At 30.1% G+C, this 14,067-nt stretch overlaps 3 protein-coding genes across 3 annotated transcripts; 1 reads left to right on the forward strand and 2 right to left on the reverse strand.

The window, feature by feature from the left end:
* Positions 1-220: 220 nt before the first annotated feature.
* Positions 221-2,379, reverse strand: LOC108577063 (RNA polymerase II-associated protein 3). Its single transcript, XM_017940161.1, has 8 exons — positions 2,230-2,379; positions 2,030-2,161; positions 1,685-1,929; positions 1,392-1,602; positions 991-1,308; positions 667-927; positions 394-586; positions 221-309 (listed from the first exon to the last, which is right to left on the reverse strand). The coding sequence occupies exons 1-8, from the start codon at positions 2,371-2,373 to the stop codon at positions 221-223; spliced, it is 1,593 nt and encodes a 530-aa protein (XP_017795650.1). The 5' UTR covers positions 2,374-2,379.
* A 1,296-nt stretch (positions 2,380-3,675) lies between these two features.
* LOC108576572 (bestrophin-4-like) lies at positions 3,676-9,309 on the forward strand. The gene is made up of 11 exons (XM_017939588.1): positions 3,676-3,764; positions 5,863-5,997; positions 6,089-6,372; positions 6,543-6,677; positions 6,746-6,912; positions 7,183-7,340; positions 7,446-7,676; positions 7,753-7,833; positions 7,921-8,072; positions 8,175-8,309; positions 8,514-9,309. Exons 3-11 carry the CDS (start codon positions 6,194-6,196, stop codon positions 9,307-9,309), a joined length of 2,034 nt encoding a protein of 677 aa, XP_017795077.1. The 5' UTR covers positions 3,676-3,764; positions 5,863-5,997; positions 6,089-6,193.
* A 492-nt stretch (positions 9,310-9,801) lies between these two features.
* LOC108577072 (zinc finger protein 90-like) lies at positions 9,802-12,883 on the reverse strand. Its single transcript, XM_017940173.1, is given in 5 exon segments — positions 9,802-10,611; positions 10,728-10,925; positions 10,928-11,149; positions 11,315-12,193; positions 12,722-12,883. Coding segments are annotated over 5 exon segments (2,265 nt in total). The 5' UTR covers positions 12,878-12,883.
* Positions 12,884-14,067: the final 1,184 nt, after the last annotated feature.

Below are 14,067 nucleotides of genomic sequence, written 5' to 3' on the forward strand. Positions count from 1 at the left end.
TTCAAATTTCTATTTAATTCAACTGAAGTATTTAAGTGTACATATGTATAACAATGAGATACACAATGAAAAATGTAATAAAGCAGAAATATTTGAATAACGATCTAATAATTTTCGCTTGGTTATTTATATTGATTCAAATAGGAACATTTATACAAAATACATGACTTAATATTACTTAAAAATATTTATGTCCAAATTAAATAATATTAATCCATTTTTAAATTTCGTATTTCTTTTGTAAAGTTGAAATCTTATCTTGGGATACATTTTCAACTGTTTTACAATATTCAAAAAGTATCCTTAAACCTAAAAATTAATAATAAATGAATTTAAAAGAAGTATTATTACTTGTTCTTTAAAATATTTTAAATTATGTACAATAATACTTACTTTCTTTTTCACTATTGCTAATAAACATAATAAGCGCCCTAAATCGTTTAACTTCACTGAGATCTTTTAAATAGTAAAATACAGGGTCTTTCCTCTTTATAAATTCTGTTCTCAAAACTTTTAATATTTCGCTAAAAATGTCGGATTCCATTGACTCTTGAAATATTTTAGGTAAACTGTTCTCAGGTACTTGCTGAAATTTGATTCGCTGATTCAATTAGACTGCATGCCTTCATTATTAAAAAATTCCAAATTTTGAAAGATCTTTCTTACCTTCAAATATTTATATTTATATTCTAATGACTTATTCTTTTTCCAATTCATCAAAAATTGTACAGCTGTTTTAGGAACTGGAGGTATATTGCTAATATCTTCTGGATGCTCGCAAATTTTAACGATACTATTATTCGTTACAAGATTATCTTTAATGACGTCTTCTTTCTGTGCAGGTTCATTTTTATTATATACTACCTTATCATTATATTGGAAAGTATTAAATTCCACTTCTTCAACAGGAATTTTTGTCAATGGTTTCTATAAATAATAAGCATTTTAAACATCCAATAATATAGATTCTAAAGCAACAATGTATCTTACCTTTGAACGTAAATGAGGAGGTTTTTCAATAGGTTCTATTACAATAACATCATCTTTCTCTGGTAACCAATCGGGAATACGTGGACCTCTTTTCTTTTCTAAAATTACCTCTTTTACATTATCTTTTACACCTTCTTCAGTGTTTTTGTTTTGTATAATATTTTTACTCTCTTCAGTGTGTTTAGTGTCTTTAAGATTTTTAGCATCTATTTCTTGTGCCTTTGATATAATCTTATCCCGTAATTTTTCATCAGTTCTTTTTTGAATTGTTAACTTTTCAGGTGATTTCTTTGCAACTTCTTTTTCTATAGTAGATGCCTATGTAAGTAGCAGTATTAAATAATGCACATAAATAGTCTCAACTAATAAGTATTGAACTTTAACTACTGCTTATTAATTACCTCTAAACATTTAATCTTATTTTCAATTTGAGTAAGCAGTGACTTGGCTTCCTTATTGAAAGAGTCTAATTTTAGAACTTTTTCCAAATCCTGTTTGGCCTCTTTATATTGTTTCAAATTCATTCTAGCTGTTGCTCTTCTGTGATAAGCTTTCACATAATTTTCATCCAATTGTATTGCTGCAGAACAATCTGATTCAGCAGAAAAGAAACTACAAAAAAAAAATAGAGCATTTCAATATCATTAAAGAACTTTTATTCCAGTTTTTAAATATAATTGAAATGTGTATATACTTATTTAGTTTTAATTGGCAAAGTGCACGATTTGCATAAAATATAGCATCATATGCAAAAATTTTTATAGCTTCACTATAGCACTCAACTGCTTTAGACCATTTTTGTTGCTTCACAAAAGTATTTCCTTCATCTTTATGTTTTGTTGCTTCTTGATATGCTTTCTCTAATTCTTTTTTAGACATTTTTTCATCTTCAGACTCATCTGATTGTTGCTCCTTTTCTACATCTTTACATGCTTTATTCTTTAAAACAATATTATAAATTATATTAATGTTGCCAAGTTTTATTAAATTTGATATAAAAGTATACATGATGTAACTTCTATAATGCAGCAATACTTACCACATCAAATTTCTCCCAAGACAAATAATCCAATGACTTAATTCTTTTTGATTTATTGTCACTTCCATTTTGCTTTGTAAGAATATGTTTTATCTTATTTTTATGATTGCTTCTGATTGGTGGTAAAGTGATCTATAAAAACTTATACTTATGAAAATGAAACATCTTTACTAATAACTATCACTAATCTTAACTCATACCTGACTATGATTACTTGTTTCTTTCCTCAATTCCTCATCTTTCTGCTTCATTTGTTCTTCCCAATTCTTCATATCAAGAAATTCTTTCTGTAAATCTTCCGCATTATCCTTCACTTGCTTTTGCATTAAAATTGATTTACTCATTTTGTATAGTTGTATTTAAACTGATAAAGTAAAGCAACATGTAAATTTAGGTTATGTTATACGCTTTTTAGAGAAGACAAGAAAACAGTAATTCCACGATTTGTATCCTATTTTATTACAATTTTCGGCTATTTTACATATTATATCAATGTATATCTACAAAAACATTAATACTGTAGGAAACTTATACAATTCGATATAAAAATTATTATGTTCTGTCACGCGAGTACAATTTTTTTAACAAACTTATACACATTAAACTAGTTTTTCACTTAATCAATTTTTTGTTTAGAAGCTTTTAATATTGTTAGTAATCAGTTTTTTATTGTAATATAAGGATCTAGAACAATTTCAACAAATTTCGAAATGTTTTTCGATACTAGTGCTACGTACCGGAAAATCTTGGAATTAACTGATATTGATAGGAAGTTTAAATATCAGATTTTATTTAATTTATATATTTTATTCGTAAATTTGTAATGAAAATAGTACAAATAAGTGATAAAGGTAGTTGATTTGCAACGATCTCACAAAAATTAATTTTGTTTTTATTCGCTACGACTTTAAAGAAGTTATTTGTAAGTGGAGAAATTAATTTATATTTCATTATTTATATAGACTTCAATTTTAACCTTCACATTATAAAATTTAACATATTTTTAATTTTATAGGAAAACATGTTTTCATACTAAATCCTACTCTTTTTTTTATACCTCTTATGTGAACAACATTATTGAATACATAAAAATATGAACTAATAATTAATTTCAAACAAAATTTCTTTTTATGGGTATAAAATCCATTAACACATCTATTACTATCTAACGAAATCATTAAGAATAACTAAGTTAAAAGATATTACATTTTTTCAAAAAATAAATGCGATTAAGTTAGAATAAATTTATCGAAGACAGGTGTGAATTCACAATGCCTAACACGAATTTGACATTCGACCCCTTTTAGATTTGGGCATCTGCCATCAGATCAGAATTGACCAGTTTCAATGTTAACAGTAGCAATGACGATGCGGATTTTCTTAGCGAAGCAGTTTACAGCTAACTAGCCTCGAGAGCATATCTGTGCCTGCGGTCGATCAAATATTGTTTATATCGGGGGTGTCTATACAATAAGAAATTTTCATCGAAACAGTGATGTGACGTTTAATCAAATTGTAATGCAACTGTGGAATTGTGTTATAATATTTCAACTGGTTTAACAAATTGTTCGCGAATTTAACCCCTTAAAAGTTTTTCAAATACTTACATGCAGTCGGTAAATCAGTGAAACGCGTGTGATGAACACTTATAGGCGTTCACTGAATATACTTAAAAAGTGCACCTACCCTGCGCATACAGCGTATGCACAGCATTCGTAAACCTTAACTTCAAAAAGTTAAGTTATTAAAAGCAAAATTGTGTACTTTTTATATAAAACATATTTTATTGAACACAGAGTATTAGACATTTAGTCTATAAATGATTGCCAAATAAAATAGAAAAATATTAGAATTAATTTCGATAGATTTGAAAACTAGTGACTTTTAATGCTGATAGATAGAATTAAATGTTGGTAATTACTTCAATTGACGCAAAGAATTATTCCTTTTAATGAATTTAAACGTAACGTTTGATATAATATCATGATTAGCAGAACGTTTGGCTTACGTAAATCAAATGGAGCTTTGCAAGGTGAGATATATTTGATGACAATGTATTATATCTTAAATCGAAATAATAATGAAAATGCGTCAATTTCTTTTTATATTGAAATAAACAAATGTAAAATGTAACGAGTTGAAATTTATTTGCGTCTTTCGATATTGCAATTTCAAATATACTCTTGGTAAATCTAAAAGCAGCTTATAGCGCAAGTAGCTTTGAAAACTGTCGCAATCGATAAATTTATACAGGAATTTATACTTTGATTATAGAGGTTAGGTACTTATGAATTTTTTTTTTTTTTAATCATTTCCTACGCTCGCTTGTATTTCTTTCGCTATATACATGTTGTTGCTTTCTATCTTAATAATTCTCACTAATTGTATGTTTCTTTATAGTCACTTGAACAGATTGTCAATGTAGATAAAACCGCTTTGAGTTAGTTTTAACTGACTTAATCTATATTGTTACATTAAAATCTGAACGGAAGCATTTCATAGTTCGGCCAATGTCGCGTGCTTCTTTCTAACATATTTTTAGACTGCTCCCTCGAGGAGCATCGAGCGGCCGTCAGACGATCTGTTAGACAGAATGATGACGCTTCGCGCGCACGTGTCATTAAGAACAGTACAGAACTGGCAAACAAAATGATGCTTTTGATTACAGCAACGATGAATGTCGACTGAAATAACTCGGTTAAAAAAAACGATTTTATAACAAGTAACGACTGCATGAATGTTTGTACTAACTTCTTCATCAAATAATCACGACGATGAAACAGCTATACGAGCCGCACGGGAATCAAAACGATCAACTAGCCTTTTTCTAAATTCCTCAATCTCACTATCCAGGTATAATACACAAATACTATTCAATTTCTCGAACATCAAATAACTTACTTCCGTAAAAATTAGAAAATCCGTAACTGTATATTAGCTGATATTACTATGAACGTTTAACGTTGACAAACGATTGTGTCAAAAATTTACACTTGTATTTATCACTTGCAGATTTCAGATATAACATCGAGATCGAAAATTAATTCAAAAGGATAAAGTAACACAAACTATACAAACATTTTGAAGAATGTTTTTTTGCGTGAAAAAGAAGTATATACGCTTGGACAGATTGTAAAACATATGTTGTAGGAGTAGCTCGAAATAAGGTACCACCTTGTATACACACGAGTGACTTTAACGCTGAGTGAAGCTTCTAATAATTTTGTTAAAGATGTCATGAAAATGAAAGACCACTTCCGTGAACCAGTGACGCGTCGGTAGATAGTATTCAATCTAGAATTGCAATTGTGGCATGCTGTAGCACCTCATGCAAATCGTATGTTTACTCGGACAGCAGTTATTCTGATGTTCCAAGTTATATTTAACGACGTCGCTGCATGCTGGCGCGACTCCCAAAACTACTCGGCATTATTTACGGTGCATAGACCAAAAAACCGTTCAGACACTTCCCGACTGATGATTCTTGCGCATTAACAATGACGTACTGCTTACAGTGTAACAGCTGTTCCAATTTCTTGCATTAACATCTTCATACGATGGCAAGTTTACGCTTCATCACGTTACAAGGCTTTTTTGCTTACGCGCGATTGAAATTCAAGCGACAAATAAAAATATATTCATTTCGTATGCAAATATTTTCGATATATTGAAATTCGTTAAAGTGATTAGCTTTTTAAAACAGAAAAAGAAAATAGTACTGCTTGTAAAGTAAATTGAAACACTTTAATTTGAAAATTTTTGAATGAGAATTAAGATATTTGTAGATCGATGTAAATTTTACATATTTAAATATTCTATTCGTTTGTTCACAGAGATCTACAATGGATTTCAAATCAGTAATTTTTCTACTGAACAAACAGTTATAAATAGATCGAGTCAATAGAAATTGTTACATTAAACCAAGAAGATGCTTTATTTCATCACTGATTCATTCCGCCACGCCTGAGGTATTATATCTATTTGACTAAAAATAATACAAAAATTATGCAAAATCTTGTGACAATTCAAACTTCGATATTTCTTTTATTTTTATATTAGATTTAGAAGGGCGAAGCTTACAGTAACGATGAAAAGAAAGAAATTACTATTGTTACGACAAAGTTACTTTCGCTACGAAACTGACAAGTACTGAACGAAGAAAAGATGACGGTCTCGTACCAGTATCAAGTCGCAAACTCCACCAGAGGTGGATTCACCAGGCTTCTTTTTATGTGGAAAGGCTCACTCTACAAACTTATCTATAGAGAACTGTTCTTATTTCTAATCCTCTTTGCTGCACTCTCCACTATTTACCGTCACGTACTTAGTTCTGCGCAGAAAAAGTTCGCAATTTAATTCTTGCTGAATATGCATCCTACTAACAGTGATGGGGTCAAATCGTATAAACGAAATTCATTAATTATCTATATATTATCATTAACTATCATTAATTATCGTTTACTAAAAATTAGCACGAAAAATTAATTATTTAAATGTACTATTTTATTTTCAGAGATTTCGAACAGGTTGTTATTTACTGCGATAATTTTATAAATTTAATTCCATTAAGTTTCGTTCTTGGATTTTATGTGTCTTACGTTGCTCAAAGGTGGTGGCAACAATATCAAGCTATACCTTGGCCTGATAAGTGAGTTTTGAATAGAAATTTCTGATTTGAACAGTACAATGTCTAATTCTGCTAATTTCTCTCGTCAGGGTGATGCATTTAATTGCGTTATATCTTACCGGAAACGATGAGTACGGTCGTATGATTCGAAGAAATCTGATGCGCTACTTAAATCTTTCCTTAATACTTGTATTACGTTCGATCAGTTCAGCTGTGAAAAAACGTTTCCCAACACTCGATCACGTTGTTGATTCTGGTAAAGTTTTCTTTTAACATGAACGTACTAATTTTAACCCATGGTATACGCCCCTATAAGAATTTACGAATATTTACTCACACTGGGGAAAGACTAACAAGGCAGAACCTATGATGAAACGACCAATAACAAAAAATCCTTACAAGCGAAAATAAGAAATTATAACTATTAAAATTTGGACTAAAAACTTGTTTTAATGAAGGTGAATCCTTTTTTAATTGAATACACTTGAAAAGATATTATACTGACAGCGTAAATATCACTTTGTAGGTTTTATGACATCATTAGAGTTGGAATTGTTTTTGGCAGTACCAAGTTTAGAATTCAATACATATTGGATACCATGCACATGGTTCATCAATCTTCTAAAAGAAGCACGCCAATATCACAGAATTCCCGATCCTCAGGGATTAAAATTAATTATGGAGGTTCGCATAATGCTATATAAAAAAAATAGCCACAATTTATTTAATACAGATCATATTAATAAGTCAAAATAATGTTATTTGAATTAAAGGTAGTTATTGTTGCAGGAATTTAACGAATTTCGCACAAAATGTGGTCTCTTATGGAGCTACGATTGGATATCAATTCCATTAGTTTACACGCAAGTGGTAACACTAGCAACATACAGTTTCTTTGCCGTGGCTTTAATGGCTCGCCAATACATCGACGGCACTGAAAAACAATTCCAGCTACAAATTGACGTTTACGTACCTGTTTTTACGATCTTGCAATTCTTCTTTTTCATGGGTTTGTTAAAGGTATCTATAATTTTGTCGTAACGTACAGAAATATAAACAGTAATAAATTTAAAATGTAATAATAACATTTCGATAGGTAGCAGAACAATTAATTAATCCTTTTGGCGATGATGATGAGGATTTTGAATTAAATTGGATAATTGATCGCCATACAAAGGTGATTGAAATTTCCTCTCTTCTATATGTTTTCCTCAATGTTTGAAAATTATATAATTTTATTGTTCTTCTTTTTTCTATATTTTAGGTATCATATCTTGGAGTTGATACCCTTATGAATCGATGTCCACCGTTGGTCAAAGACATTTACTTTGACGCTGAGAATCTAATTTTGCCGTACACAGAAGCAGCAGCGGCTTATAAAAAGAAAACGTATCGTGGAAGTGTGGCAAATATGACGTTAGTATTCTTAAAGAATCGTTTGTTATCAAAGTTAATGCGCGCAAATTATTATGCAAGAATGTAACTTCGAACACGATATTCGTGTATTAATATTTACAGAGTTCCTGAGGAACAGCAAACTATGTTCCTACCAGATGTTATGGAAGAGGATGAAGAAGACATAAAACCCTCACTGCACACATCAACCATGAGTTTAGCTACTCATAACAATGATAGCCCGCTGTGTGAAAGGCGGTAAGATTATGGATAAATACGTACTCTAATAAATATTTTTAATACTTTATAGACAAAAAATAATTTACTAGAATAAAACTAGGCAGCTGATGAATAAATAATTAAACTATTTAAAAAAAATTAAAAAATGTTAGATTTTAAAATTAGGTAAAAAGAAACATTTTAGGCAATAGTATCTTATTAAGTTAGACTCGTTTGTTTCAGCCAGATCAACTCATGCCCTGAAACATCTACGATCACTGATCAAGCTTATTCGGAGACAATTTTACAATTTGATATTCAAGAACCTGAAACCGACCAAACAGTACAACGACCAAAAATCATAACGGAGGCTGTGAAAAGAATTTCATCTCTAGGAAGGCATTCGGTGCCACGAGTCGATTCAGCTCGGAAACCATTTTTCACGCTAACAAAAAGCCCTAAGATAGTTCTACAAACTTCGTCGAGTACGTCCAGTTTATCGCAACCTGTGAGACAAATTGTCGATACACCTACAGTATACACTGGTAATATAAATCCATGGAAAGAGTATAGTACAAGACTTATGCGTCGACATTCGGTTGAAACGTGTAGTTCAGAACATTCTCCAGAAATTGAGGGACAATACGATTTCGAAAGTGTACACCCATCCGATGTAAATCCACAAGACAGTCCATATTCGGATACGTGCCAGTCACAATGCCGACACTCGCCCATGTGTCACTTATCACTGCCAAAAATATATACACCAGCTCCGACAGAAACAACAATACCAAAAAGTAGAAGTCCCAAGTTTCTTGTTAGAAGACATAAATCAATGGGACTGACTAAAAAGAAAGGGATTCAATGGAAACAGCTTATGAGAACTAGTAAGAAAAGAACAACGGATGATATATTAACCGCTGAAGAAGTATTGCCTTGTACGAGAAGCTCACCAAATTTGAAACTAGCGGAAATTCCACAGGTTCCAAAGAAAAACACATTAGATGATGATACAAGCTCCCTTCACAAAGAAGAATAAACCTTATAATTAAAATGATGTGATCACCATTACCAAACATTAAGAATGTGTTACATGAAAGTATTTATCGTTATAAAACGAAGGTATTATCGTACATTTCGTAAAAATCCTATTAATTGTTTATATATATTGCAATATCTTTATATTAAGTATAATTATATCTTGAAATTATTATTTATAGAACCATAGTTAAATTCATTAATATTATTTCCATAAGAATTAAATTATTTTCTTATAACATCGGGCATTAAAATTTTTTCCGATGAAAGATATTAAATGTTAGTTACTATAAGCATCCGTGATTAGAATACTTTTTTTTAAATTTGGCATATATTTTTATTTTCTATTTATTTACTTACCTGTTTCAACACTTACTTTAGAGCACTTATTACATCTTCAGATTTGTATTTATTAGCTTTTTAATTAATGACAAAAAACACATAAGTAACTCTAAAAAAGGCATTCTTTAATAAATCTCCCGCACACGTTATTTTACATGTTTGGATAAATCGCATAATAGGGACTCTTAAATTGCTTTGAATTAATTGTATAAACATTTGGATCATCCACTGTAAAAGGCTGGATAATATTTGATCCCAGGCTCTTTTGATTGTGTATATTTGCGATCATGTACTGTGGCGTAGGTGTGATTTGCCCAACAGTCGCATCCTCGACTAACTTCCTCTGTGAATAAATCAAAACTTGCGGAACATTTATATCTTGTTGCGGCACAGAGTTTTCCACAGAAACCGCAAATCCAGTATTAGATAGCTGCTGTGCCTTGCACTTCTTTCTATGTGCATAAAGTGACCCAGCATTATTATATCTTTTTGTACAAATTTTGCAAGCGTATGGTCTCTGACCAGTATGTGTGTAAGTGTGTTCATTCAGTGAAGTCAGTCTTCTAAATGATTTTGTACAAATCTGACAATGATATTTCGCTTCTCCTGTGTGCATCGTTATATGACGTGCCAATGTATTCGCACGTGCAAAGGCTCTGCTACAATACTGACAAATATATGGTTTTTCTCCACTATGCGTACGTAGATGCAATTGCAAATAAGTGCTCTTTGTAAAAGCCCTACTACACACGTTACAAACATAAGGTTTAACTCCTGTATGTGTTCGCATATGCGCAACCAAGGAACCACTCTGTGCAAAACATTTACTGCAGACTTCACAAAGAAACCTTTTTTGAGTTTCTTTAACACGTTTGTGACGTTCTATATGATTTGCTAGGGACTGCGCCTGCGCAAAAGATTTAGGGCAGATTACACATTTATGTGGTCTATTGTGACGATCCTGAAATAGTAATGAATTTTTGAGTAAATCAAAGTATGCAAATTTTAAGCTTAGATCTGAATAAAAATTACAGAAATATCTTGATTTAAATGTTGCCAAAAGTTCAAATAACATACTTTTTTTCTTCCTTCTAAACAGTCTCCTTTATTGTCCATGTCATCTTTATCATCCAAATCAGAGTTTTCAAAAATTTCAGCCTTATGTTTTGATTGTTCATGATCTTTTAATTTATCCACTCTTGAAAATCCTTTACCACATGTTCCACAAGTGTACTTTAACCCACTATGTGTGGAAACATGCCTTTTAAGATTTCTTTTTGTTCTTCTTCTTCTTCAACCATTTCTGTGGATCTTTCTTTTGCTGAACATTGTGAAGAATCATCCAACTCTTCTGATTTATACTCTGGATGACTTTTAGCATGAGTAATAAAAGACTTTTGATAAGTAAATTGTTTTGAACAAACTTTACATGTAAATTTTAGGCTTTTTCGTTGTTCTTTACAAGAGTCATCATTTTTTTGAATTTTTATTCTTTTGTCCTAAAATAGTAATATAAATTATATTAGTATAAACAATGTAATAATTATAACAATATATAAGAACATGGTAAAAGAAATTTCCCTGCCAAAACTTCAGGATAATCACAATATTAGCATGTTTTTACCATAGTCAAAATTTACTTAAAATGAAATTTAAACACTTACTTGAATATTATTAATCCTTTTATCTTGTACATTTGCAATTCCTTTCCCTTGCTCATAATTAATTCTTTTATCTTGAATATTTTCTTTTCTGTCATGAGACTCATGACAAATTGCTACATGATTTTTTACTTTTGCAAGGGTTGAATACTGTTTATCACAAACATAACAAACATAACGTAATTTAGTTTTACGTTTATGTACAATGGCATGTCTCTGCAAGGCCACTTTTGTATGAAAAGATTTAATACACTGTGTACAGCGAAATCTAATTGTGCGTGAAATTAGTGGTTTTTCTTCATCATCTTGAATACCATCTGTTTTTATTGTCTCTTCTAACATTTGTTGATTTTCTGATGCATCATTTACTTCAACCTTTAATGAGATATCTTTATTTTGCACTACATGTTCCTCCAATAAAGGCAAACCTTCTTGTTTAATTGAATTAATTTGTCTTACAGAATCATCCTCTAATAAACTTTTATAAACATTTACATTATCCTGACTTCTTTTTTCTTCTGTGTTATTTAATTGACTCTGTGGTTCTTTGTCATAACAAAACAAGTTCTTTTCTGAATTGAGACAAAAAGAGGTCTCATCTTTTATGAAACAAAAATTATCAGGACAAAAATTTGTTGAACAAACTTCTTGCTTTTCTGTATTCTCCTTTTCAGAAGATATTACACTAGATATCATATCAGCAATTATTGCTGTGACTATACTGGCACTAGTAACAGAATCATTAGCAGAGGATTTTAGTTTCAGAACCTGACGAAGTTTTTCATCTGAATCTTGTATCTGACATTTAAAATCATAAGATGCATCCAAACGCTGATTACAAGGCAAACAGATCACTGGAGGTAAACCATCCCCTTCTTCAACCTAAGAAAAATAAACATGTATTATTTTTGTTTTCATATTTTAAATCTTAATAAACATTTTACAAAGCTATACATAACTCTAATAGATTATTTATATACATAAACAACATAATTTTTAGAGATACTATGTTATTATATTAAAACTTAAACTTTGAATATTTGAATTTGCAAAAATAATAGGTAAGAACAAACACTATAATAATTACAATAATAAACCTTTTTATTAGTACACAAATACTTTATTGATAACAAAACAATTGAAGAAATACAAATTCAGAATATTAAACCTATTAAAAATGTAATAAGTTCTAATTCCTTTGAATTTTTCAAAATTTTAAATTCACTTTTAACAATCTTGTTTGCTTCAGTCATTAATAGTTAACATAGGTCATGTTGATCCTAAAAACTTCTTTAAAAAGCACGAAAGATATGCAATATTAACATTGAAATAACTTGCAAACAAAAAGAATAAAATTGGAATAAATTGTTTTTTACTGTGTTATTATCGTAAAAAGAGTTACAAACTAACCTGTACAGAAGCAACGGCCATAAGTTTGCGAGAAATAGCGTCCCCATTTCTAAAAAGTTCACATATTTCAGCAGCTCTCTTTAAACAAATTCGGCATTCATCTCCATATATTTTCTCATACGTGTCAACTAACTGCTCGTTTTTCGAAACTTCCATTTTAATGCATTTAGAAATGAAGCTGTCTCGGACTCCCCTCCTCGAAAACTGAGGATGTTTTTGACATTTTTGTTACTCGGTATATTTGTAATTAAAAACTATTTAAACATCTTGATGGATGGTATAACAAATCTTAACAATTTATTCATAATTGAAATTTAAAGGAGTACTATAAAATTAATTGTATTTATACAAAAAGTATGATAGAAAACATAATTAATATCAAGATGTAAATACGTAGTAGTGCAATGTTTTGAATAATTCATAAACAAATTGCTTTAGCTTTGAAATTCTCCAAACTACGATAATTAAACTATGATAATTAATGTTAATGTACTCATTTTGTAATAAATTGATTTTAATACGATATTGTAAGAAACGAAAGGAAAAAATATAAATTGGTGAAGAAATTATTAAAATGATTTCGTTACCGATTACTTCATATTTTATTATTTCAATAATATTTTGTTACATTACTCGTTCCGCAATGTTTTATCGTTTCCTTAACCTCCATTTAAGTTCTATAACAAGAGTTAATAAATCATTATTAAAACAGGAACATTCAGAAAGTCACATCACAATTACACTTTACCCTTTATATTGTTTAATTAACAATTACATATGTTCGTGTATATTGTAATGATACATTTACATTATTTAACACTTATTTATATCTATTAAAAAAATACGGAATGTACGTTTGCAGATTATATATTACATGTCAACTAAGATGCTACGATGACGCGTACATGCGTGTACTGAACAAACACGCAAGAATATATGTATAAGTATGTGCATGCTGCCTTTATATTGCGATAGTTTTCCCGAAGTGAAATAATGAAATTAAGAAAATGTAACAGCAAGAATGAAAATTGGCATTAAGGAAGGAGAGGTGCAAAACGTTTTACTATGGTTTTAAACATTTCATCTTTTTATTGTTCGAATTTATTTCTCAAGTCCAATCAACGTTACAATAGAGCATTTTAAGTATAGACATGTTTCAATGAAACATATTTAAGTACACTGTCTGTACATGTATCACAGAGTAAATACAGTTGCATTTATTCAAAGATTTTCTGGCGACAATTATAATGCACCTTTCATAGGAGCAAAGTTTAAATTAGAAGCTTCGTTTCTTCTTTTTTTTTAACTTTTCAATATTACGTTCCTTTACAATTTCGAATTATAAT

Source organism: Habropoda laboriosa, unplaced genomic scaffold (assembly GCF_001263275.1).
Source record: "Habropoda laboriosa isolate 0110345459 unplaced genomic scaffold, ASM126327v1 scaffold54, whole genome shotgun sequence".
Classification (NCBI taxonomy): domain Eukaryota; kingdom Metazoa; phylum Arthropoda; class Insecta; order Hymenoptera; family Apidae; genus Habropoda; species Habropoda laboriosa.

Coding starts and splice junctions, on each gene's coding strand:
- LOC108577063 (XM_017940161.1), bottom strand. CDS start 2,373: ATGAGTAAATCAATTTTAATGCAAAAGCAAGTGAAGGATAATGCGGAA. Junction 2,162..2,229: donor AAACAAGTAATCATAGTCAG/GTATGAGTTAAG, acceptor AAGTTTTTATAG/ATCACTTTACCACCAATCAG. Junction 928..990: donor CTCCTCATTTACGTTCAAAG/GTAAGATACATT, acceptor TATTATTTATAG/AAACCATTGACAAAAATTCC.
- LOC108576572 (XM_017939588.1), top strand. CDS start 6,194: ATGACGGTCTCGTACCAGTATCAAGTCGCAAACTCCACCAGAGGTGGA. Junction 7,341..7,445: donor GATTAAAATTAATTATGGAG/GTTCGCATAATG, acceptor TTATTGTTGCAG/GAATTTAACGAATTTCGCAC. Junction 7,677..7,752: donor TTTTCATGGGTTTGTTAAAG/GTATCTATAATT, acceptor ACATTTCGATAG/GTAGCAGAACAATTAATTAA.